This window comes from Acipenser ruthenus, chromosome 19 (assembly GCF_902713425.1).
Source record: "Acipenser ruthenus chromosome 19, fAciRut3.2 maternal haplotype, whole genome shotgun sequence".
Classification (NCBI taxonomy): domain Eukaryota; kingdom Metazoa; phylum Chordata; class Actinopteri; order Acipenseriformes; family Acipenseridae; genus Acipenser; species Acipenser ruthenus.
In genome coordinates, this window is record NC_081207.1 from 3606706 (window position 1) to 3634525 (window position 27820).

General features: G+C 41.4%; 1 protein-coding gene across 7 annotated transcripts in view; it reads right to left on the reverse strand.

The window, feature by feature from the left end:
- Positions 1-27820, reverse strand: part of LOC117424646 (brain-specific angiogenesis inhibitor 1-associated protein 2-like) — a 49531-nt gene that overhangs the window by 13437 nt on the left and 8274 nt on the right. For 6 of the 7 annotated variants that reach the window (XM_058992374.1, XM_058992372.1, XM_058992373.1 and 3 more), the window contains exons 2-8: positions 25277-25352; positions 21465-21551; positions 10722-10783; positions 9841-9912; positions 8096-8233; positions 3216-3368; positions 742-993 (exon numbers count right to left, since the gene is read on the reverse strand). In XM_058992374.1, the coding sequence (XP_058848357.1) occupies positions 742-993; positions 3216-3368; positions 8096-8233; positions 9841-9912; positions 10722-10783; positions 21465-21551; positions 25277-25352 (840 nt within the window). The remainder of the gene's footprint in view (positions 1-741; positions 994-3215; positions 3369-8095; positions 8234-9840; positions 9913-10721; positions 10784-21464; positions 21552-25276; positions 25353-27820) is intronic. The other variant, XM_034041235.3, reaches the window with a different exon arrangement.

A 27820-nucleotide genomic window follows, 5' to 3' on the forward strand; every position in this document is an offset into this window, starting at 1 on the left:
CTACAACTCTGTGCTGCATTTTGTTTTCACAAACAGGATTTTCAAATGGGACGGCAGGTGTGCAGATCGGTGATCCTGAGCCCCCCTGAGAGAAGTGCCAGGTGAGCCTGTCCTCTTTGATGCCTCCAATGAGGGTTTCAATTATTTCCTAAAACAGGACGACAGCTCTCAGACAGAGAATGACCCTGCTTCTGTTTCTGTTTGAAGAACAGCCAGCTTCACCTAATTGCCACTGAAATCATTGATCGGATTTGTCCTCAAAAGCTAGGCTTGGGAGGATGGTGAGAAGAGTAAGAGACTTTGGGGACCTAAATTTGAAAAGTTAGATGGAGTTGCTTAAACCTGCTCATCCCAAGGACAGGAATCAGGAATGTAAGCAAGTCTAAGTTAATTAAATTAATTTCTGTTTTAAGTGTTACTGTCTGCAGTGTTTCCTAGAATCAGCCAATGCTAGTACACCATTTGCCCCAGGGTAGAACACGTTATTCTTCTGTCCTGCACCAAATAGTTCATTTTAAATTATATATTTAAAATACAATTAATGGATATCTGGCCTAACTCAACTATGTTCTAAAGTAGTTCCTGTATTGTTACCTATTGCACCTAAAGTGGAATGGCACTCCAAGACAGAAACTGGTGAATGGTTTTAACTGCTATGCCAAGGGAGTTCGATTCTACCCAGAGGCTGGTGAAAAGTGCTCTCCATTGGCTGATCTTTCCTTGGTTCAGTGCAATGCTTACCGAGGGGTGGCCCAGACCACCGCCCCCCACGAATTGTGCCAGCTCTGGGGGGACAGGCAGGGGTTTGGCCCCGGGGATGGGGTCTGAAATGACCAGGTTGGATTTGGAGGAGTGCATGGGGCTGGAGATCAATGTTCCTCCGCTGCTCGATGCCATCTGCTGTGCCAGGAGCATGGCTCGCTCAGGCAGCTTGTTGGGGTCGGAGCAAGCCTGCTGCCATCCCGGAATCTTCTGGGTCAGCAAGTCCTTGCCCTGCAGAAACAAAACACAGAATGGTCATGAACTGTGGGACCTTGGTCTCAACAGCAGCGGGACCTGCCAATGCTAGCTTCTAAGAGAACACCAGGGACTTGTTATGTTTCATCAAGTAAGTGGGCACAAAAACCTCAATTCTCAGCTCTTCTTCAAACATGTAAACATTCCATTCAGCTTGATAAAAGCAATGAACTAAATGTGGTTCTCAGTGCTGCAAATTTACACCCCAATGAATAATTAAACTCAGTAACTCATTTCAGAAGCAGAAGGGGATTAAAGAAACCCCTTCTTTATTAAATTTCTTGAGTTGCCTATGCCAGTGCAGGGCCTAACATACTGCTCAGTGTTGGCCTGACCTGCAGCAATAGCTCGGATATCGGCACTCTGCCGATTGCTCTAAACCAGCCCAACGTCTAGGCTTCCTGAGCACCTGCTCAGAGCATGGCGGGGAGTCAGCCTGGGTCTTTAACCAAGGGCACACACATTGAGTTCTCATGGGTGTCCTGGAACAACTTGATAGCACACAATCTCAGATTCAACCCACAATGAAAAGTGTATGGGTTGCCCCGTTTTTAGGGAAAAGATCCCTAAATTACACTTGGAGACATTTCTAAAGAAATGCATTTGAGTACATATTAATCTTTTTAATTTTTTTTTTTTTAAAAACATTCAGACTAGGTAATCCTAGGGTATATTTCATCATAGAGTGAAAACCCTATTCTTTTAATAATCTCTAGACTCTCACTGTTTAGAAAGGTATAATAATATGTTATATTTTTGGTGGATATTTGCCCCGATACATAAGCCGAAAGTCAAGTTATGTCAGTCAAACCTCAAACCGGTAGAATGTTCACTGGAGCGGAAGGGTTCAAAGTTTGCTTTTTAAGAACTTTAAGCTGTTGCCTATTTGACATATAAAATTACTCAAATGGTAGAGAAATGTGGCATGCTTGATTTACAGTAACAAAGAACTGTACAGAATGATATTACTGGACTGTATTTGCTACCGGCATATAAATGACTCGCTACACTAATCCTTTCTCATCTGGAAAGACAATATAAAAAGAAAATTCATACCACTGTATTAATATTAATATCTTGAATGCGTTACTATACGCTTCTATGACACATTTATCATTTGAAGCAAAGCACCAAAAAGACATTTTGCACTTAAGGAGCACCGACAAATGTAGGTTGGAGCCAAAAAGTCCTTGATTTGCCAGTGCGACACTCTGTGTGTGTGTGTGTGAGAGCGTGCACCCAAGTCCTCTACATTTGCCCACACACACACTCACACACACACACACACACAGAGCTGTGAGTAAACCGACGTAGGCAGCTACCGTAGGTCTGGTCGGGTAGGAGTGCTAAATGACACACACTTGTAGCAGACTGATTTTTCTCTCTCTATGTGAATACTAAAGGCTCTCGTTTCATTATGCAGTTTGAAACCGTAGGTATGGCTGAGACAGCTGTTACTGCTGTGCAGTACAATGCGATGAAACGCAGACGTGGGCGTTGGGAATGATTGGGCTTCAGGGGTGCCTTTTCTCTATGGAGTGGTAAAGGGTCTCTTCCCACTCCTGTGTGACTCATTAGAAATGTACTGTGCAGCAGGGGCTCAGGGCTGCTCCAAGAGCCCTTTCCAGCTTCAAGGCAAAAGTGCTTTCACCTCCTACACACAGTGGTCTGATTAGCAAGGAATGGAGCAGGAGATACTGTTTGCAAGCAGATCCTCAGCAAAGGCCAAGCCAAGTTCATTAAGAATGTGCAAGAAGCCGTCTTGTGACAGACAATTTTCACCATTAATTAATTCATTTTTTTACAAAACATTAACATAATTTTTTGCATGGCAAACCATGCTACCTGGTGTACAGATGCTGTATGTGCGTTTTCATTGAATGTGGTTTTTGCAATGCAATTTGGTATCTGAATTTTGCAAATCAGGACAGATAATAATAATAACCTGAATATGGTATTAGGCAACAAGACCTGAACAAGCTGATGAAACTTAACGAACAAGGGCAATATCAGCTTTCTGGGAACAGGAGCTTGTTTGTCGTGTACAATGGAATCCCCAAATGGCTGCTTGCCATTATGCTAGCACAGGGAGCTGATATTTTGAGCGGGGAGCCCCTGTTGATGCTGCAGTTAAACGATAATCCCTGTTGTGTCTGCCCGCTTTTCCCTCACCCTTCCCTAATGAACCCCTCACTCACCTTGCCATGGTAGGCAATGTTGTTTTTGGAGACAGCGCATTGCCGTTCCACCAGGAAGCAGTACCTCCTCCTCTCCTCTGACAGCGCTGTTTTATATCCCGCAGCTGTGTAGCTGTCCAGGTCGCTCTGCTTACTGCTGATGGTTTCCACATACTGCAGAGGAAAACACAGGAATGTATATGTATACATGCCATTACTGTGTATTAAAGTGTATTGCACACAAACTGCAAACCTCAGGTTAACTCATACCCTGATGAGCAATTCTGCAAAAGATGCCATCTGCACTGCTAACGACATTGGCACATCTAAGCAGTTTAAATCAAGAGTGAGATATAAAAACGACCTTATATATGATGATACAGGATAATAAAAAGGATTTTGCTGAAGGCTAGGATTAGTAATACACAGGCACGTTGCTGACTGCACATTCAGCACTTTGCATGTATTTGACCAAAACAGAGAATCAGCTTTTTCCAGCCTGGAGCACTGCAATAGCTCCTTTCTTGTTTCGGATACAAAATGCAAATATTTCCACCGGAAATGGGCATGTTGCTCCTAGTAAAACTGATTTGCAAATGCAAAACCATACAATACTCTTCCCAAAAGGTCTCTGGTCTAACGTTCATTGCAGTAGCATGCATACCCCATTCCCCATCATATCTGTGAATTCATATTAATTTACGATCTAGATATAGATATAGATATAGATATATATATATATATATATATATATATATATATATATATATATATATATATATATTTAAAATATGAATACCTTCAAACCTTTGCATACATAAAATAATATTAGGTTTAAGCACTTCTTATTAATTTATGAATGTCCTTATAGTAAATGCAAGCCAAGTATTTTTACATTGATGGAGATTACAAAATGCATAATTTATTATTTGAGAACAGATATACAATAGAAATAGGATTAACAAATATAACATTAAATTTAACGCCATCAGCTATATTTTTTCTGAACAAATACAGCCTAAAAATGTGATTCGTTGCATTGTTTATACTATAAACAATGCAAGGAATCACATTTAATATTATTATTATTATTATTATTTTCTTAGCAGACGCCCTTACCCAGGGCAACTTACAGTTGTATACAAAAAATACATAATCAAGAATTACAGTACAATTAAGAACAAGATACAAAATAGAATGACTTCAGTCCTTTTCAGGCTGTATGTGTTCAGAGAAAATATAGCTGATGGCATTAAAATATAGGCATTAACTTTAGTGTTTGAGGACTTTGCATAGACTGAAATAAAGTGTGAATTTACTACTAACACCACAAGGGAAGAGACTGCTACAATAATGAAAGTTGGGGATCAAGTTACTTGTCAGTTTTCTTTAAAAACTTAAATATTTCAGGTACTTGGCCTATGCCCTCAAGGTTTTGACAGGGTTACATGTTTGACCCTGTACATAAGCACAATAAAACACACACCTGAAATACTCTGTCCTGGAGGTAAAAAGGTTTATCTGGTAACTGAATCCTGCTCTGATCGCCCATGTGAAGAGACAGGCTTTTTATTCTCTGCCAGAGACATGTCACATCTGCATAATAAACTGATCTCCCCCAACACTGAATCAAACTCCTCTCCCTTTTCTGTTAAGGGGATAATGACAGCCTGGGTGTCACTACTTTACATCACGTCTAGTCTTTAAAACACTCTTTCATATCATATGTATAAATTAAAGATATCTCTTAGCCTCCTGGTGCTCAAGGGGTGGGTGATTTCTTATATACCCAACAGCCTGGTGACAGACGGTTGTAACTTCAGTGTACTGTTGCCATTCTTAAAGAGCAAGTCACATTTAACAAATCTTTCATGATTAGCAACAGCACAGACAGAATGTACTAGCAGTCAGAGAAAGCGAAGACAGATTGATCAGCAGGCGTCAAACACTAAGCAAGGGAGCTGAATGCTGGAATTTCAAGAGGCTTCTAAATATAGGAGGCGAGAGAAAGAACACGGGTATGAATCATAAAGGCGATCTCTCAGTGGGTCCTTCAAAATCTCCACAAACTCTTAACAGCAACAGATATTACCATTCTGAAAATTAGGGTTTAGTCTGAAGTAATCGTTAATTGTTTAAGTACATAACCACTCTGGAAGCCTAAATGGCCAACCTATAGATAAATGAAAAGATATTAGTGACAGACATCTAGAAAGTTAGCAGCTGCTCAGAGTTCAGCAGAACACGATTGTGGACTGCAATGAGCAGTCTGCAATGTACATCACCTACAGCTTTCTGCATCTTAACGAGGAGACCGTGGATGCTAAGGAAGTTCAGGTCTCGGCAAAAGACAGAACTGTAAAGATTCAGGTTCATTTTTTGGATGGAACTTTTTCCATTCACTCAGCAGAAAGCACGACACACATTGTGGCTGTGTAAAACCAAGGTTTTGTGTAGTGCTTTACAGGAGAAAAAAAATTCCCTTGAGTGACTTACTGAATAGATTCAGCGTCTGATGTCAGTTGCCTATATTCTCAGGACAGACAGATTCCTGGCAGGTCCCCCTTCTTAATCCAGCACGCAGGAAGGACGACAAGGGAACCTGAAGTGTAACCCTTTATCATGTCATGACATAATGCCGAGAGCAAATTACAATATAATATAAAATAAAGAATCACACACTTTTCCAGCAACATTATTCCAATCCTAATCATAAACGCTGTAATTTACTGCCCAAGGGTACCAAACCGTGCAATATTAAAAAGACACTTTGAAGAGTCTGTTCTGGTAATTGCTCAGCCAACGACCTGCCCACTCTTTCAACCACACACATCCATAATCCGGGGAAAGCCTCCGATGCTGTTGCGATTGTAAATAAGCATGCCCATTATACTGTATGTGCACATGATAATGTGGAGAATTTATTCCTGCAGCAGCACAGCACCTGCCACTGGAAAATGTTATTGCAAACCTGCCAAGAGTGCAATTAATTTGATGCTAAAAGGCACGCCTCAGGCCCTCCGTTAACAAGATGCAGTCAATAGTATTGGGTCCTTAAATTAAAAAAAGCCTGTTATTACAGCAAACATAGACCTGTTTGGTGGAGATTCACTGCATAAAATTAACAGTGCAGGTGCATCCACAGTACTGCTGGGTTAGAAACCAGCAGGAATACTGAATTATTGTTGTTATTATTATTATAATAAATAAACTCATTGAAGACTGTCATGTTCCAATATGTGTGTTCCTGCTGCACTGCTATTCTGTTCGACTATAGGATTCTAAAAGCAGCAACAGCAATTCATAAATCAAATACAATTCAACAACGTTTGTCTTCTTCAGGGAATTGCTGTATAGGGCAGTTTCATTTCCACCTAAATTACAATTCTACCCGGAAAATTAAAACCTCTGTGTGGGCGACACTGCTCGTCTGCTGCAATGTAACTCAGTTCTACTGTATGTGGATTACACCTTCTGTTAGGTTTCCCGCGGAACTGTCTTGTAAACGTGACGACTTCATTAACAAACCTAATCATTCGACTCCGGCTCCCTGCTTCAATAAATTGGATATTAATTTGCCTATGACTAGGACTAGTGCTGGCAAAACCTAATTACAGCAGCGTCTCCTGCAGCACCATTATAACAAGCACATTTATTAAGTGTCTCCCTGCAAACTGCGTTCAGGGTTTCTTCTGGTTACTGCTGAAAGGTCATTATTAAACAATCTAAATGCTTGGGTGCTGGTAGAAGAAATAGCTTAAGATACTCCCTGCCATGAACAATAGACAGTTTTGCCCCAAGATGATTTTCCTTTATCCCTTGAGTCTCGAGGAAGCCTATTTCTTTAAGACTGCCTAATACATTTGCAGGGATTCAGATATTTATGTGACCATAATCCCCAAACCTGTCATGCCCAGATTAAAATACAGGTGGATACCCAGAACACCAGGGGTTATCAAAACACCTGCGCCTACAATACAACCTCATTACAGGATGGCTGTAGGGACTCTAATCTCTTCATGGAGTACCTGAGCAGACACACACCAGCACGTCCTAGTACTGCAGCATTCACTGCGCAATCCCACAGATATTCTGTTTACTACTCAGGAAACCCACTTCCACCCCCAAAGCCCTGCTGTGTGTGATACTACAGCACGTCTGGCTAAACATGGGTCTGGATCACCTTCAGTTCAGCAGGAAACTAAAAAGAAAAAAAAAATCGGAACAAACTCAGAACAAGGAGGCGGTTTAGGAGAACAAACAAAGAGGTTATTAATGAACAAATGGTGAAAAAATAAATGAAGGGACAGCAGGAAAGCGAGGAGTCTGGACAGTGGGGTGACGGGGCTGCTGTATTGAGAGTAATGGAGGTGTGATAATCCACAGCGCTGTGGGAGGCTGAAGCAGCTGGAGAGCCCCACGGGAATACAGAGCACTCAACACAACAAGCTGTCAGACAGCCGCTAAAGCAGGGAGTGCGTCACACCGATACCTGCCTTCTTCAGCGAACTGCTGCAGCACAGCTGGGAGCTGCTCGGGGGCTTGGAGGGAGGAGGGGCCGAATAGGGGTGTGGGACATACTGTAGGTGATGGTTCCTCTAAACTTGGCATGGTTGGGAACTATATGGGACACTGCTTCAGGTCAGATGTACTGCAGAGTAGTGCTCTTCAGTTTGACAACCTTCAATTCATAAGAGTAATTGTAAACTTTACTGACGGAATCATTTTCACCAGTAGCTGGAATCTCACTAAACACAGAAGTTTTAAGTTTCACCCATTATAATTAAATCCTGTGCAAAAAATGGTTTTCAAATTGCTTCATAAGAGCAATAATACCTGTGAAATCATTTCCCTGCTTGGAGTTCTAGTTTGGCTTAGATACAAACACATCCCTACTGTACCTGCATATCCTTGTCCCCGTATTTCTGTGGGTTCTTGCTGCCCTGACTCTTCCTGCGTAGTTTCTTCAGCTCAGCTTGACACTTCTCCAGGGACTCGCCCTTGCTCTTGTGTTCCATCTGGTACTTCTTCAGAGCAGCCTATAGGGGGCGACAGAGTGACAGTCAGTGAAAACAAAATGTACAGTAAGAAAAAGGAAAAGCTACAGGTGGATTTTTCTGCAAAACTAAAAAGAAGAAAAAAAAATAATCAGGTCACTGAATAAAGTTTAATAAACTTAACAGGAACCCAATTCACTGAGGGTAAGTTAATATAGAGCACATCAGCTCAAAGTCAGTTCCATAAATGTAATTCCTTGAAGAATATGGATAGTCCATCAGTTTTGAATTAAAAAAAAGGAGAAAAAGTGAATATGATTTTTTAAATGAATATTAGAATATATGCCTATAGAAAGATACAAATCTATCCTTAGGGCCTTTACAGCACAGATCCATTTTTTGCTTGTGATAAACGGATCATCTGTCTGTCTGCCTGAGTAAATCACAGGGTGAATGGGGAGGGACAGATCGCACTGGACAGTGACACGGAAGCCCTCTGTCTGTCTAACCATTCACTGGGAAGGTTCAGTACAGGAATGGATTCATTACTTATGAATGACACTGGAGGGCATCAGTCCCCTCTGCTGTCAAATCCGAAGGTTACAAAGACGGATAGTGTTCGTTTTTTTGAGTGGTTTATAATACCAGTAAGTTAGTAAGTGTCAGGTGTCTCTTTGCATAAAATATGTTGTTTGGGACAATTTGTTGCTGCCCGAGTCACTCAGATTTAATCCCAGTTCTCTCACCCCCAAACTACACAAGATGGCATCTCTTTTACAATAAAACTAATCCGACAGACAGCACATGGGGCCCTGAACTAGTCTCAATAAACTGTGACCCGACGGCTAAGCTAGGATTGCTCATCTGAGCCTCCAGCGCCTCATCAGGATGGAATAAATGTTCTCAAACAGTGCGGCTCATTTTTCAAAAACCAATCAACTTTCCCTGCAGCGCACAAACACACAAGGAAGGCACCCACGTAGGCCACACACAGAATTGCATTTGCACATCTATCAAGTATCTAAGTCTGACAGACAATTTATCAAGTGTTCATTATAGCCAGAGCCTGAAGTTTACAGTACAAGTTGTATTTCAGCAGAAGTCATGTATTTCAAAAACAAGTCCTTAAAAATCAAAAGAGGCAGGGTGGAAGATGCCTCTAGAGAAACAGCTTCAAAAGACTGACCTTTCCTCATCTCTCTCCACAGCCTTTAAAAACCAAGTAAAAAAAACACAGCATTAGGAAGGCTGTTAAACTTTCCTGTGGCTAGCTTATCACAGGTTCAGCTTGGCTGCACAGTAAATTAAAAGGCGTTTTCTTCCACGCTCCCCTGCAGCACTCCGTGACTGGAGAGAGAACTCCACAGCACTGCAGCAGTGGCAGGGAAAGGTACGGATCAATAGAACCAGATAACGGATGAAACAATAACAAAACCCCTCATTAAATCAAGAGATTTCAATAAGAAGCCTTATCCTGCCCATTGACCATATCACAGGCGGTTGCAGATAGACTACCAGTGAGGTCCACTGATGACCGTGGTCTCAGGCCATGTGTTGTCCGTGGACTAACAAGGTTTAATGGATGGTCAATGGTTACAATAGCAGGGGAGACAGGAGCGGGATCATGTTGGAAGTATAGCAGGACTCACGCTCAGGTATCGGGCATCCAGCTCCACCTTCTTCTCCAGCTCTGTCAGCAGCTCGTTGTGAAAGGACTTTAGCTGGAATACAGAGAGGAAGGGGTTAGGTTTGAGGTGCACTACGCAAAAAGAAAAACCTGTCTCAGCAAAAAATGTATTATAAAAAAAAAAAAAAATCTTATTACATCCTGTTCCTCTCCCCCTGATGCAGCATTGACTTATTCTGACATAATTTATTTATTTTTTTCATTGTTCAATTTTAAAAGAAAAATAGCAAAAATCTAAAGTCACTAGGTTTCGGTACCTTTCCAGAGTTCTATATTTTGGGGTTTGGCAATTCACAGGAATCTACAAGCTTGTTTTAAAACAAATATTTAAAACCAAACCTTCTTATACCACATTTAACAAACTAAATATAAAAGGTTCCTGTTTTTGTACTCTGCGGCAGCACAGGGGTGAAAAGTCTGGTTCTCACTGGGGTAACAGGAGAGCTGAAAAATACATGGTTTCTCTTGAGCTGGTTTCCCTGCATCATTGTTTCAGACAGAAACGTCCACAGGACACCCAGCCCCTTCCTGTCTATGAGGGAGGGAAAGACTTTCATCTTCTGGGTTTTGTCACCAGTTCCTCTATTGAATCTTACAAACCGTGCCCATCCATAAAAAGCATTAGAAAAGTCTGCAAAAGCAAAGAGTTCCACATTTGTTTATAACTGAGGTTAATTTCCTAGAATTACAGGAACCTTACCCAACAGCATGTCGATGCCTACCATAGATCAGAAGTATATTTTGATTCAAGATGTATTTACACAGAGAGACAGACGCACACACCACATTTCCAATACAACATTGTTTTATGTATATGTGGATAGGCAGCAGACTGACACCTACCATGTCTTCCAGCTGCATCTGAATCTGCCGGTGTACTTCTGCCATCTGAAACAGCACGTCCCCTGCAAAACAGAAAGAGAGAGAGAAAAGAGCCGGCATTAAAAACTCCCAGCTCTGTGAAGTCACACCGTGCAAGACCATGCAGCCAACAAACATGGCGGACAGGAAGCCAGAATGAACGGGATGGCGAGTTGTCAAGTCATGAGAGATTAACAAGAACACAACAAAAATATCACACTTAATGGGGGGAACGTAAAATCAATAAATAAATCAATTTTATTTTATTTTTTTTTAATTACTCAAGCGTATTATTATAATCAAACTATAGGTTTTAAAAGGGTTCATTATAATGTAAAAACAGAAAAAAAGAGCAAAACTCAAACATAAGAGAAAACAAAACCAAACTGAGCCATGCAGCGGGGGGGGGGAGGGGGGGGGGTGATTTTTTCTTTTTGTTAATACCTACATGCTGCCTCTTCTGAATATGCAATGCATTGTAAAAAAAAGGAACAAAAAGATCTAGATTGAGCAAAGAACAGAAGTAAAAAGACTTCGAGACAGTGAGAACAGCTACCTGGGAATAATGAGACACACAGAGAGGTTCCCTCGACAGTCAAACCCCTTTAATGAGAACCAGAGAGGGCCTGTCTGTTTACTCTATTTAAAAAAAAAAAAAAAGAGTGGATACAAGAGGGGCTCCCTCCTCTAAAAACTGGGGTAGCCATGAACAAACAGCACTCAGTATGCAGTGTGACCCAGTGGTTAGAACTGAGGGACTAGGAAGGATGCAGTGTGGCCTATATGTTGATGCTGAGGGACTGAGAGGGAAGCAGTTTGGCCTAGTTGTTAGAGATAGGGAGACAGTGTGGCCTAGTGGTTAGGGTTGAAGGACTGGGAGAAAATTAGTGTGGCTTAGGGGTTGGTTGAAGACAAGGGACTGGCAGTTGAAAATAAAATAAGGTATTTTTAAAATGAGTCACCTAAAGTGAATTAAGAAACATGTCAACACCTTGTCTTCCTTGGTGAAGCTGAGCGGCTAAACCGAAGAAGAAATTATAATTAAAAATCACAGGGGACCAGGACTGAGAGAACTACTGAGGGCAACTACAGAGTTTTGTGTAGGTTTAATGAGGAGATACCTTTCTATGCACGCAGCATGGGGAGAAATCATTGTTCACCATTTAGCTGGTCCTGTCCGAGTCCTTACTAAAGAGGTTTGACCGGGTTTCAATCAATTAAAACACCATGTAATGCAAACTGTTACACACAGATGGGATTTTGTTTCAGTAGAGAACATTGCTAGCTGCACACACTGTAGACTTTACCCACGTTAGTTTGCACTGGGGTTAGTGCCGACAACAACAAAAAACAACAATATCCTAGTGGAGAAAGAATTGGCCATTAAAAAAAAACAAAAGGTTAGTAGGGCTATTCTGTGGAAATGTCACGCTTGGTCCATTGGGTAGGTCAACCAATTCAGATTATTGGATGAAAATAAGACTCTTACTGCATAGCAGTTTCACCCATTCCAAGTTTTACCATTAGCTTGATTAGCCACAATGTATAAGAAACACGCTCAGATGTGTCTTATTAAAAACTCATAGTAAACCAGGAACGCATCAAGCTGCTACTGTATTTTCATACTGAGTTCATAGACAGCTTCGGAATACTAAACAGGAAAGCTAGGGGTGATGCAAGCTTCCCTTTCAGCACAGACAAGCCTGCACACTGCTGAGCCCAGGTTCACCCATGCCATTCACCTGCATAGCTAAGCAGCACAGATTTATTTAGAATCACAACTCTTGTGGTCACGCCCGACAGAAAACAACCACTGAGGGAGCAAGATGATTTCCCTTGGTGATCTAAAGAGGTGCTCCATTGAGAAGTAGTCCAGAAACCACTTTTTAAAAGGGATTATAGTTTTTCTAATCAATACAGCCAAACAGAACTGCAGCAGGCCAGTTCACACAGGGGTATTGTCCCTGAACTCCAGACTTGCCAATAAGTTTAGTCTGTTTATGGACAGTTTTACCAGTTTAAACAGAGCTTGATGAAGTTGCTGTTAAAATGACAGCGGACACCTTGTAAAATATAGAGAAATAAGCGAAGATAGTCCTTCGCAGCCAATGAACTCTCTCCACAGTGAGGCAGGCTAGTCAGCTTTGCATGTGATCACCTGATCATGGCAACGGAATCTCTCTCTCTGAAAAAGAACAGGATTAGACAGGATTTTGCACTCTGCCTCAAACCACAATGACGCTAATAATAATAAAATACTGACCCACTTCCTACCTGCAGGTTTGAGCAGACATTACATTATCACATCAGATCTTTACCTGGGATTGGGAGGTTTCAGTCACCATCTGACGATCAGTGAGGCTACTAGGGTTGCAGTTATTTCCTCTTTTTCAATTCCAATACCTTTTTAAAATCAATTCCCATTCCCTTTTGATAAATTTCAACACACCATTGATCAAAATTGCAATTAGCAGTGTTCTGCTAAAAACAAGCTTCTCACAATGGCAGAGTCTGTGTCGTGTGGTACAATGGCACACGTCAATTTCAGTGAAGGAGATTCCTGTGGAGTCCCAAAATGGGTTTTAAATATATACATCACTGGTTGATTGCATCAGGTACCAGTCTGTCTCCAACTGTGTTTGTGATCACCCTGATGCACAGGCTTGCATTACAGCTGGATTGCAACAGTGTTCAGAGTGGAAATGCCATCTTCCACCCAGGAAGGAAGGCTCTTCAGAACTCAGCATGTGGGCACTTTGAGAGACCTATTATTATCATCATCATCAATTAACAAAGGTGAAACTCAGAAGAAACCTAGGCAAGTCAGACCAACATTTCAGCAGAGACATTCAACTGTGCTTAAGTTTCTCTTCTTGCAAGTTTGTGAAGCATTTCAAGTTGCGGGTGAGTTCGCACGACAGGATCTGCCGAGAATGAGAAGCAAATACTCAACACAAGCTGGCAGTGAACCCTGCCCCCCACCCCTAGTGAAAACTACAAGGGAACTTTAAATCCACTGTGATTTATTTATCTGGGAGGGAGGGCTCCACCCCTCTCCTGCTTTAGAAACAACTAGAGTTAAATAGCAGTAAATTGGTTCAAATATCAGCAGAATGTAGGGAGATTGCGCAGCCAATTCTTAGTACAATTTTTGCTCGTCTTTTTTTTTTTTTTATAAAAAAAACAAAGACACACAAACCTTACTAAAAAGGTACAACCGTGGCATTAAGCACCTCAAATAAAAAGACAATGGATCAGGTTTAACCGCTAGGCAGCTGTGATAAAACCATCCATCCTGAAAATGAGCTTGTGTTCCCAGAGCAGTGAGACATGTCAGACAGCCTGGACCAACACTGGTCTCCCGTCAGCTGCGATATATAGAATTGCAATCGGAGCAATGCCCTCCCGATCAAACAATAATCTCAATACAGATTCAATAAATTAAGAATGCAATGCACGATCCCCCGATTAGGCAAAGCTGGGGGGTAAATGCGCTTGGCTACGAGATTGCTTTCATGCCAATGTTATAAATCCATGGAGACACACTGAGATTACAATCAGCAGTCAGCAGGCTTTAACTCCTTGGTGTACTAGAAATAGAGTTATCTGCATTGCAGAGACAGTGAGGTCTAGAGGGGGTTAGATGGAGTGAGTTAGGGATGCTGTTATGATGTATAGAAGGGTAGAGGAAGAGTTGGTTATTCTGTAACAGAGAGGTATAGAGGGGTACAGACTGAAAGTACAGGAATTCCAAAAGTATGATTCCATGGAAAATGAGGTACCATTCCATTGAACCTGTGAGCAGAGCAATTGTCCAGTGGTATCAGAACATCTGCTTTGAATTTAAATCGCATGCCGTTATCTTTGTGTTCAACATTGTATTGTATTCATCCCCCTTCAGCAGGAAACAAAACGCACAGAGAAGTATCCAAGCTTCCTCTTCATCCATCAGATGGAGTTTGCACTCTTTAAACAAATTAGCAACACGATAAATCACACGTACCTCCCTAAAATAACCAGAAAATGTATTGACTACACCAGTATCTCCTGAAAGGATACCAATAAAATATTATTAAAAAAAAAAAAAAGTGCGTATGTTTATATCAATTGGAACAATAAGCACGTGCAACGTTACATTTAGTCAAACTGTCCTTCATTAGTGTAGCCAATCATGATCTAGTCTGAGAATATTGGAAAGGTGTGATAAAGAATGCGTAAACTAATGTGACAAGTGGTCGTGAAAAGACGTCCAGCTCATAAGATATAACTTTCACTAGCCCATGCAATCACAAGCCACAGCTCATCACAAGGACTTTGGGCTGGTTTCACAGACTGCAATTAGCACCAATTGTGGCCTACCCTACCTATGTTAACATTAGGTAGTCTATGATCAGTGCAAACCAGGGTGTGTGAAACCAGCCACTTAGGTTTAATACCACCAGATATTGTTGAATTACAATCTGATGACCTGTTTACCAAGCATATGTAAATGTAGGCATGACATTGAGAAGGCATCTGTCTGTCGTTTCCCTGTGTACCTCAGTGTATGCGCCCTCAAGATTACGATCATAAAATGACTAAGATTAAGCAGACACCTGCTTTGCAGCTTGTTTAATGGCTTTAATTCTGTTCTCTCCTTTGTTTTTAGTTCTCTCTTTGTGACTGGTTTTCTCTTCCCTGCTTGTAAAGCAAAGCCAGGCTCTTATTGTTGGAGTGCAGTGGTGTCGGTGAATTACCAAGACCCGGTGTGTGTAGGCTGGGGAAATGATCTCCATGCAGTCACTATAGCGGTCACAAAGGTACAGTAAGGGTCTATTAAATGATTTCCCTTTACAGAAGCGAGCAGAGTGAATAAGACGCAGGGGGCTTTAAAATGGGCAGGATATCCTGCCTTGCCCCACTTACACAGAGAGCAGTCCGCGGCACTAAAAGGCAGCTGTTAAATACAGCCTTCCCCCCGAAACCAGGGCTTTCCCCTTCCCTTACAGGACACTGACTGATAATACCAGTCAACAAGGGAGAACTGAAAAAGAGCCTGAGCACTTTGTACGAGTTACTGTTGAGAATACAGAGCTATCCACTACACTCGCCTCAGAATCTCTGCTAGGAAATCACACACTTCAAGGGTATGTGAAAGAAACACGTGTTGTAAATATTGAAACAAGGATTTTAACGTTGTTAGGTAAACTGCGGCCAAGATTTGGTCCTGTTTCTTTTTGGTACTTCTAAATATCATTGAACTGTGCGTTTAAAATTATGGATTATGTTGAACGCCAGCCTTACAGGAAGTCTGATTATTAGCTTGACCAGTGGCTTCCTGGTTGCAAGGGGTAATGGGCACACAAGATGGTCAAATGGTTCAGGGTGCGGGATACTTACAGCTGTCACTGACTCACCCAGCCTAGTTATAGCCTTATATAATAAATACAAATCACGTTAATAAAAACAAGCACATGCTGTATACTGCAAGAATGCTTCAGAAGAAAACAGAAAATGTTTCTATAAAAATGTGTTATGATATTTACATAACATTTGTTACTGTTGCATCAAACTGCTGTTGTCTGCAGGAGTTACTACAGTATGGAAGAGGGATAATTATCAGAAACATAGAACTAGGACACAAAGCCTGTGTGTGTGTATATATATATATATATATATATATATATATATATATATATATATATATATTGGTGAGTGGGCATGTGTGTGTGTGTGTGGAGGGAGGGGGAGGCTAGCAGGCAGAAAGAAGGGACACTAATTCTGATTTTCACAGTATTCTTATTAAGAGCTCCCGTTTGATGGGGGTGTCGTGTGTGGAGGGTGCATTTTGCGGATGGGGTGGCTGCCAGAGTTCTGTAATGATCCAGAGCAGGAGCTAGCAATTCTTCACTGGGATCTCAGCTGACAGCAACAAGAATGTCTGCAAATATGCAAGGGCTTTATTTTTTTACAAAGTTATTTGTTATGCAGGCATCAGCCCACTTAATGGCATGCCTTTGATCTATTTTGAATTGCGGAGAATAGGGAGTCGTGTCTAATCCCAACTCGCCCACTCTCTCCTACTCCTACTGAAGGTGGAGCTGTGCGGGAGTGTGGACTGGTACAACAGAGAAGCACCACAGAAACGAATTCCACTTTAAATAGTAAATAGTGGGGTTCTGAAAAATATAACATTACGCATCCCCCGTGTTGCTACAACTGTTTAAATAATGTACCTATCTTTTTTTGACATTGTTAAAACATCCCGACAACTTTTTACACGTATAACTTTAAAAGTGTTTCAAAGCTCTGTCCTCTAAAAATCACTGCAGAAAGAGTGATATATAGCAGTATATTTTAAAAGGAAAAATCCCAAGTGGAAAAAAACATCTTTCTGTTGTAATTAGATAGTGTGCCTAGGATTGTAGCCAGACCAGGAGAGTGAGGATGACCTACAGCACAGGAAGTTGTCAGGTAACAGGAAACTGCAGTAATTTAAAAATGCAAGTGGTTACCATTAAAACATTACTTTTCAGTGAAATTGAAAATGACATCAATGATGCTTCTACATAGAAAGAACGCATCCAGACAGGGAAATTGTAAGATCAGGGTTTTTTGTAAAGGATGTGTGTTATTGTATATGCAAAATGAGTCTGGCAGGGGGTAATCTGGGGACTGACTGGAACGGATTATTTATTAAAAGGACTCCAGAAGCTGCCTATTGAAAAGCCACTGCTTTGCTGGTACCTGGAGTTCCACTTATCTATGAATCTACTGATCAAGCATCTGGCTGGCTGCGGTGACATTCACACAAAGCCAATGCAGAGATGCTGGAGTGAAAATGAAGCCAGGCTGCTGTACTGTGCACACTGCAGTGCCGCGTGCAGAAACTGCAGAAGGGAAGGGAATGGAATGAAATGACCTGGGGACCTCCTTTGACACCTCCATTGGAGTACTCTCCTGCTTCTTTAGCAGGTGGTGCCCAGCATTGAAAATGGGCCACGTCTTGCAGGCATTCAGAAAATGTTTGTTATATAACTGAAAACGCACTGGGGATTAAAGACTTGTCAGCTACTGTACTTTTTCTTCCAAGGCTAAAAATAGACACCGAGCATACTGCAAGTGTCACAGTACAGCAAACATGGGCAAGGTTTCTCAAATGTCACCAGTAACTTTAAACACTTCAGTCTCAGTAGACCAAACACACACTGCAGCTGATAGCTTTAAAAAACTATTGAAATAAATTTCATAAATCTTACCTGTTGCACAATACACGTAAATGACATACCTCTTTTTTTATCATCACACATCCTCAATGGTTCAAGAAACTAAAATGAATCATTTCCGATTCCACACAGGAATCCAGCTAGTATATAAAAGCAGAGGTTTAAAGGAAGACATTGCACATGGCTCTTGAAGGACTTGCAGTAAATTGAAAAGAGCAATGTTAGCTTCCTTTTACTGTTTCCAGCAGGAAATAAACCCAACCTTGTTCCTTCAATTGATGCGATTCAATTTGAGAGCAGATGGTAGTTTCATTGTATTAGCTTTATACTCTCGCAGCTGCTGTGAGAGGAGGGTTTCATTTACTGCTCCACTCCACACATTCACGCATACTGCCCTCAACTTTTAGTATTTCTCTCCTGATCTTTTTGGCCTCTTTGGTCCACTGTAGCAGACATGCCAAGGTCAGATATCCGAATGAGTGAGAATTGAATAACGTTAGACTGCTACAGTGCATGTTTCACACACAGGCCACGTTTGATAGAGCTGACGTTCATTCAAACTCGCCCCTGTCCGTCGGACTCCAGGCACTGAAAGAACAGGCCATTGTTCAGCCTCTGCTGAAACCACAAGCTAAATCGGATTTGGGCGCAGAGTAGAGAGCGCTTCCTTTGCCTTGGCACTGCCCCAAAGTGGCTCAGTCTGTGCCACGCTGCCTTGCACCATTCTTTACAGGGAAACAGGATGCACCAAGGCATTGTTTCTGCAGGATTTTGCTATTACAGGCAGTGAAGAGATCACAGCAAGGAGTTAAACTCTCAAATCAGAAGATATTCAGAAACAAAAATGAAGCCACTTCATCATGGTGTTGTACCAGCTGGCATGTCTGCCATTCATCGCTTATTTGTAAAGAAAACTCTGCCTACAGCCAATGGTCTGCTGTGCCTTTATACATATTAAAAAAAAAAAAATCAAATTTATTTTCTATGGTGTTTGTCTGGGTTCAGAGAGTCTGAAAGCCAATTAGTGCTCCAACTGCCAGGATTTACAGACAGGAATCTGCAGACAGTCTTTAAATGAATGAAGGTCAGGGGACCCCCACTGTCCACAGCACACATTCTCTGTTGCAATACGCTTTATTTTCTATAGAACATTTACTTTGTATAATGTGTGTGTATGTGTTTGAAAACACATTGTTACAATTATTCATTTGTAAAACCTCTGCTTTGTATAACCAGTTTGGGTGGGGTTCTGAGTGCCGAGAATGTGTTTACAGCTAGAGGAAGGAAATTAGGGCAGAGAAGACAGAAAGGCTGTGGAAAAGAACAGAGCCTATATAAAATGTTTGAACTAGAGATTACTTCATTGCCTTTTTTTACAACCAACACCATACTAATTTGGCAGGGGGGCTCGTCCAGATGTGGTAAATACTACTCTTGTTCTGTATTAGGCTATCAAATTATAAACGAATATGTTTATAAGTTGTCACAATTATATATAAAAAAATTGGTCCGACAATTTTGACTGTTCATCATACCTTTTGTTGACGTATGTGTTTGACAAGGAGAACCCCGTTGCTGGTTCTTGAGCGGATGTGTGCAGTTAGGACGCGTAACAGGAGAGGCGTTGCTAGGCAACCAATTGAGCAGGTAGGCTGGCCTGGCACCGAGCTGATCTGGAGGTCCGGATTGGCTAGGGGGCATGCCCAGGGAAGCTGTGTGCCAGTCAAAAAGTGTCTGCGCCGCAGCGAGGCGACTGCACCGCCATGCTACAAAAGGACGGGCGCTTTGTTTCGAGAAGGAGAGCATCTGCTCCACAGGATAACTACTATGCAAGGCCGTGCCTGTGAAGACTCTGCCCAGCCAGGGAGGCCGGGACTTTGGGAGCAAAAGCAGTAGGTCAGTATAGAGAGGGTTTCATAGTGTAGTAGGTTTTAATGAGGCTAGTGCTCGCCTTGCGTGGCAAACTTATTTTTAGCTTTGTTTTATTTTCTTTATTAAAAAGCGTAGGGCTACCAATGCAGCACCTGTGTGTTTAATAAAACTGCGTGCCTGTGTGGTGTGTTAACACCCAATGCTCTGTGTTCGACTCACTATTATTCAGTGACAACCCACATACATAAGGCAGTCCCCTGTTAATATTATATATCAATCTGAATAAAAGCATACATATATCAAAATTGAATGATTATTACAGAGAACTAAATTCTTATTAATAAAAATCCTGCACCTTCAATATGGGACCTGCCTGCTCAGCTTGACTGGATAGAGGTGGGAAAGGGGGCCTGTCCTATTACCGTGGGAGATGAGAGAAGTGAATGGGATTAAAAACAGGCTTTGAGTGGTAAACAATAGGGCCAGGTATACAGAGGTGTAGGTGTCTAAGAGGAGGCAACTGGAGAGGGGAACAGCCCTGGGGGGTTTCCGACAACACAAATGAGAACGCCCTGAACTTTCAACTGAAATACTTTTTACACCTTGATTTGACTTCTATAGAATATAGAAAAGAGTTTTAGACAAGAAACAATCTTATTTGGGAGTCAAGGACATTTTAAATTGTTTTATAATTATAGCAACTGTGTTATATTTGGGTCTTCTGCACAAATGTAGGCTATGTTTGTTTGGTCAATTTTCCAAAACTAAAAACAAAACAAAGCTGACAAAGGTGTGGTCTTTAGATGGAAGAGCTTTACAGTGAACCAGGTACCGATAACGGAGGTCGGATGTGTACCTACTGTAGTTCATCTACAGTATGAAAGTTTTAGATTTTCTCTTGTGCAATGGCCAGAGCTTAGAGCTCTCTCTCCTTTTCCAACTTCTTAATTCATTTAATTTCTTCAAGGGTGAATGATTTATTTATTTTGAAATTTCAGCACATTTGCACCTTTTAGAAGAAATCACCAACATTACCTTACTTTTTTTTTTTGTCACTGGTATTAAACAGCAACATACACAAATGAAAAATTTGCAAGACACTTCCCTTGGATGAGCAAATTAATCAAAGTTGTCCTCTTACTCACACGGTTCATAAAACCACTCGATACAGGCTCAGCTGTGCATATTGTAGTCTGCCAATGTTCTCCGTGTGGTTTAAGCATTTAATCAGCCTGTGCCATGCCATCTGATTCACATTGGTTTTCACTCCCGCCCACCCAGTCACTCCCAGTATTCCACCTAGCAGCCTTGCACCATGCAGACAGAGGACTGGTCCTCCAGTGTCGCAAAACAGCACAGAATTAAGTTCAAACCAAGTCCAGCTGTGCTAATCATTGTAGATAATACTGTTAACAGCATAACATTTTCTTTCTTCCAGAAACCATGTAATGCTACACAGTAAACAAAGGTAAACAGTAGCACATTAAAAGAGGAACACTATATCCAATTATTCTGCTCATCTCAAGTTAATCCTGTGCACTGGAAGACAATGGTAGGTTGGGACAAAAACCAGCAGAAGGACTGGAGTTGGCTACACCTGCTCCTGTATATCCCCTTAACCCACGCCGACACTGGCTCTGTGACTCACCAAGATCCTTAGAGCCTTGACTTTCGCTGGCAAGTTCACCCATCCTCACCAGTGCGTCGAAGTAGCCTTTTGCTGCAAATGTCACACCTGGAAATATGAAGCATTGGGCATCAAAATACGACCAGCGGCTATTACTGCATAGAGACAAGGGGCTGGATTCATAACAATAGCAAGCCAGTAAACACATAGGACTGCAGTGCAATTAGCGGCCCGTGAATGCTTGATGAATACAGCCCCACGTGCCCCAGTGTTTAAAAGCTTTTCACCATCAACAGCAGTGCAAAAATAAATAAAAATAAATAAAAGCACATTGGGCCTACACAGTAACAGCATTAAGGTTACAAAACTGGGTAAAATATGTTCTTGTTCATTTGTGCAGAGATATACTGTACAGTGTGATCCCTATTGCAGCAACAGTACCACAAAGAGCTTAATTTTTGACCTTTATAGCTCAGGTGTGACTCATGACGCTCTTAGCAATCCCCCAACCCCACCAGTCTGTGCACAGACCATACAGCTTTATTTCTACACATCGTATCTTTCAATTCAATGCAAAACAAAAAAAGGGAAGGATTTTGCATAGAGAAAAAGAAAGTAGCAGCAGGGTTGTTAATCTCCGAAAGCCATTCCCCAGAAGAAATAAAAGTGGTTTGGAACCAGAAAGCTTTTGCCTGACCCCACCACCATTTCCAATTGGATACATTTCAAATGAATAAGCTACTCTGCAAGCTAAAGATTGAAACTTGTCATCTTATATTAACCCCTCCCCCCTTCCATTTCCTTACAACCTGATGGAGTGAAACATAGGGCTCTTAGAGGTAGTACTAGAAATGGTAGTGCAGCCACCACTTGCTCTACGATCAATAAAAAGCCTTGGAAGTAAAGCAACACACCCATGCAATACAAAGTTATTTATACGACTGCAGGTAACTGCCACTGCTGTAAGAAAGTGAATTGCAATTAATGCACAGTTGAAATTTACAGTACATTAAGTGCGGTCTACTTGGGGCTACTGCATCAGTTGAAGGGACTTAACTGGGACACCAGAGAGAACCTTTGCCTTGGTTTGTTATCTCTGAGCTGCATACCTACTGTGCTGCCTAGCGAAAAAATAGGAGTCCTCATAGGTAACAGGATTAACAGAGTTTTTGCAAGACACACTCAGTTAAAACACTTTGCAGAGAGCGTGACCGTGCGAGTGAAACATTGCTGGTGAGACTGACCTGTGCTCTCGATAGTTACTAAACATAAGGACAGCTGAGGACTCCGCAGCAACCTTGAACTGAAAACTGAAAATCGGCTTCAGGAAACAGGAGGTTCTGTTTTAACCCATTAAGTACCAAATTACATTTTCTTTGGGGGAAAAAAAAGCAGACAAGTAATTTGATACATAAAAAAAATAAATCAATATTTCTTGCACAGAAAAAAAAAAAGAATTCTTTGCTTTGGCTACAAACCACTGCACCCTGTTTTGAGGACAGTCAAGTTAGACGTGCGCGTAATCAGAGCAGTGACATTTCACACTGGCCATGAAGCTCAACACATAGCAAATGGAGCTTCAGTTTCTTATTTTATATTGGAGGCGTCATAAAAATAATCTGGTAGGGTATTATGTGTAGAAATAACACTTGCATTTAGACTGAACTTCTGCGGTTAACAAAATTAGAATAAGTTATCCTTATGATATAGTTAGAGAATTTAAATAAATCAAGGGGTCATCAAGTGTCATGAATTAACTTATTTACATGTACACCTGGAACGTAAGTGTTTTTATCTTCCTGTTTGCCATTTGCAAAGAGGTTATTGACGGACGGTGTAAATGTTAAATGATGCTCCACTTATCAAAATGTCAATGATGCCCGTTAGCTGCAACAAAACACACCGGGTGGTCACTTGGGAATCTCATGCTGCTTCTGTGGAAATTAATCCTGGTCGTCGATTTCTCAATATCTTTTAAAGAGCAGAATCTAGCAACCCTAAAAGGGACCATATGCATGTCTTTCTTGATGGATGTCATCCTTCAATTTGCCAGGAGTCACAGGACAAAGTTATCAGGATTGCTACTGTGCATCGTCCCTTCCTTCTCAAGACCAATGTTCAGGTAAAATACAGGGCTGGGCAATTCAGTTTATAGTGGTGGCATCAAATACATTCAAGGCTAGATGGTGTAACACAAGGGCACCTTAGCAAGAAAAAACAAGGAGGTACCATAGGCGAGTATTGTGGGTGCTGCTAATGCATCACATGACCATGATGGGCCATGAGGTGGTGGTGCTCCCATATATATTATATATATATGTACTTTGTTTTAATGGCTATGATGGAGCTGATGACAAAAATAAATGTATTAGCTTTAGATGATTCACACCTAAATACAGGATTGGAAAGGGTTCCTTCAAGGAAACAGTAATCTGCTGGTGTCAAAAGGCAACTCCAAATCTGTTAGCCTGACTTCAGGAGGATTAGTGGCTAAATCTCCTCGATTCCCCTGAGGTCTGTGATGAGGACAGGGGATTAAAAACCTGATGGCAAGGAAATAACTAAACTAGGAAGCAACAATGTGCAACTCTTCTACTACTGTCCTCAAACACTGTTCTCAGCACCTTTACTACTGTGCTATTCCACACTGCAGCCCAGCACTAACCACTGAGCTACTCAAACCCAAATACTTAATCCTTCCACAATCTCTTCAAATATTTTCTGTTTGCTTCAAGTCTTGGTGCTGAAGGTGCTGGGTGCGGCAGTGGATTATTTACATAGGAAGATGTCCTGTTTTTCTTCCATTCGAATGTCTAACTCAGTTTTATTATGCCTTTCTTTGTGACTGTAGCTTTCCACCATGGGCTACAGCAGAGTAGTTAGGACCTCCAAATCCCAAAGCAGCATAACCCAGGGGAAATAGCTTCTGGATAGATAACAAAAGAAGACCACCACCAAAAGTCCATCTGGATCGTTTTTCAAGAGTTCAAATATTTTCTTTTAGTGTGGGTTGCTAAGCATTCCCTGAGCTATGGCTCAATGCTAACAAGAAATAGGGGCATTTACCCCCGGTGAATTATTCAACCTCTTTCCTCTGCCACACCCAAGTATCCCCTCCCCCATCCCCATCCCCATCTTTAACATGGGATAGCATCTGGAATAGAATTCTACCCCCGCACAAGGAGATCACATGCAATGGATAAGGTGTATTTAGTTAAGGATCAAACTCCATTTCAGTGCCTTTCCCATGTACGAGGGAGAGACAGGTCTTCTCAGTTTTCTTCAGATGAAGTTTAATTGTATGAATTTCACTTGTTTTTATGTATTCCCCTGAATCCCTTGCATACAGTTATTTTCTATCCCTTATGGAATATATTTCTTGAGAAATGTATGTAACTGGGATATTCCCTCGAAACCCTTGTCACATATTTCAGGGGGGCGGTTTTTACTGCAGTGGAGGACAGTAGAATTCAGCAAGCACACAATCTCTTTCAACCAGAACATACTGTGCAGTGCACATATTTCAAAGCAGCAAGCACTTTGGGATAAGTGTCTGCTATATATAAACTGTTTAATAGCACTGGAAGTCATTCAATTAGATCAGGACACTCTGTACGGATTTGTATTTCTATAAAAGACAGATATGTCCCTGCAATTCATTATGTGAGAATTCTGGCTCTCATTACCCAGTTTAAAAAAAAAAAACATTACAAAAATAAAATAAAATAAAACACACAGTAGCTGAAGGCGCTGCAACAGTTTGCCAAATGCCTGGAAAAGGAGACACATTTAGACAGGAAAAAAAAAAGTATTCTTATTTAAAAGAGACTTACTGGAAAGTGCCTTCTCGTAGCTCTTCCCCATGGCAACGAAGTTCCGCAGACAGGGATTGAACTGCTCCATGATGGACTGTAACAGAAATAGCAGATTCTGTCAGCAGAGGCAGAGGCAGAGGCAGGCACAAGCCTTTGTATTAGCATTCCCTGCAAGCACACAGCCCCCGCATATGAGGGCCCTGATTCATTCAGAAATTACTCCCACGCAGAGCTGAGGCGCGAAAAGACAGAGGGGAGCCTACGCACGTCACCCCCGCCCCCTCCCCACAAACCAGTTACGGCTTACTCATCCCGCTGGCACCATTCGCCTACACACTGCTCATCTACACATGTCAGGATTCTTCTCAGTAATGTAATTGCTTTTCTAGCGTACAGAGTGATCTGATGGAAAGATGACTATTGTAGAGGATAGGGACGGGGAAGCAGTTTACCCAGTAGTTAAGAGAATCGAGACTGAGGGTGGCAGTGTTGCTGTGGTTCCAGCCGAGGGACCAGAAGGCAAGCAGTGTGGTCTGGTGGTTACAAAAATGGACTGGGAGGGAAGCAGTGCAGCTTTGTGGCTAGAGCAGAGGGGCTGTGAGGGAAGCAGTGGGGCCTAGTGGTTAATGCTGAGGGACTGTGAACCAGCTGACATTTATTGAACTGCAATATAGGTGCACCTGTACAAATCATTTGGATTAAAGGGTTTAAATTCTTAGCATCTGGTAAAACAAGTACAATAGGTACAGACATTATTCACACACTTATTATGAAACACAGCATTATACTGTGGCTTGCCACTCCTGAACAGCCTCTCTATTAGTCTTTTATATTCTTTACATGTAAAAAGAGGAATCTTCCTAAACTCAGTCTGGTCCAGTCAATCAGATATTAGGTTAGGAAGCTTTTGTGCTGCAAAACCCTGGGTTAGCCCTCACTCAACCTGCAATAATAATAAAACATATTTGATGACATTTTTAAAATACATAAAAAAATAGCTATAGGTTCCCATACACATACCAAACACCAAACATGGCCCTAAGGCTTTTAAATTGTGCCTTCCAGCTTCTCAATGCCTGCATCCGCCTGGAAGGAGAATACAATTCGCAGCAAGTCAACACCGCTGGGATATGCAGTGAAGCTATTTATATACACATTATAATATATTCCACTGGATTTTGCAAAAACACAAATTAGCAAGATAGCTGGTTTGGGAGGCACAGCCATTGCCGATGGTAATTAGACGACAGCAGTTAGCTGAAAAATGACAGAGGAGATGAACTTACTTAAAAGGAAATCCCCCCTTTAAAAACAAAAATGTATTTGTTACATTGTTTAGTTTGATAACCTTATTTAACACGTCCTTTGCGGATTAAAATCCTTTCTAAAGTCGTCTAACTTGACCAGGTCCCTTTGAATAGATACCTCAGAGATAATTACTAAACACGAATTACTGAGCTGGTATGGCAGAATTAGCACTCGGGGCTAGGAATAAAAACAGTAAACTTTAAGGATGTGCATTTCATAACAGGTACATTTTAAAAGATACACTGAAGAAGCCAATGGGAAAACCCCAATATCTATACTACAATATATATTACAGCCAAAACAGGAACCTGTATCGGACAGTGTAAGCAGACCTCTGTTTAATGATATCAATTTGTCTGATCACACATCGCTTTTGTAGTGTTCAGAGATAAGGGCTGTGGCTTCTTGATGTTAATTGTAGTGGACGGTTTTTACTGCATATCATTAATTTCCAGAAGCAGCAAAGTGGTGTAAGGGGTTTAGCACAGCAAATTGCAGTACAAAACAAAACAAAAATAAATAAATAAATAAATAAATAAATAAATAAATGAATAAAGGACTTGAGTGGAGGACAGTCAAAAGCAAGACAGCTGCCATGAGTCACTCCACAAACAGTATTCCACCTAGAAATTTATAATGGTATGCCTGGCATTGACAGCCCTCATAAGAAAACAATACAGATCATCCATTTATCACTGCAGTGAAACAGCTTTATATTATACACAGTGTCGAAAGAATGCAGTTTGACTACTGCACCCTCTCGAACTGCAGCTTGGCAGCACTGAAGCTACAGTGCATGGGAACTGCAATTTGACAGCCATGCTCTGTAATAGAATTGCAGATCGCCGTTTGTAACCATCATTGGTGGAAGGGACAGTGCTGGCTTTTTATTCCTCAGCTTGCCTTTCACAAGGCTTAAATATTAGGAAGAAACAGATGATATACAAGTAGCATAACCAAATTCCTAAATTAAATATTTTATTAACAACCAAACAGGAAGTCTGGAGTTGAAATAATGCAGCATTGCTGGGAAGGTGTGGTCGAGTAGAGAATGTGAAAGTTGACAAAAGCTTTTCAACAGAAGAGCCAAGATTTTTCACTGCCAGCTAAAGTATTTCATGCGGGCCTATGTAACGATTCCTTTTTATCCTTCGTACATCACGCAGCTCCACCAACCACACCTCCCAGACCCTCTGGAACACAACGCTGCTCTGAGATTGGATGATGCTTCTTTCTGAATTAGCAAGTTGTGTT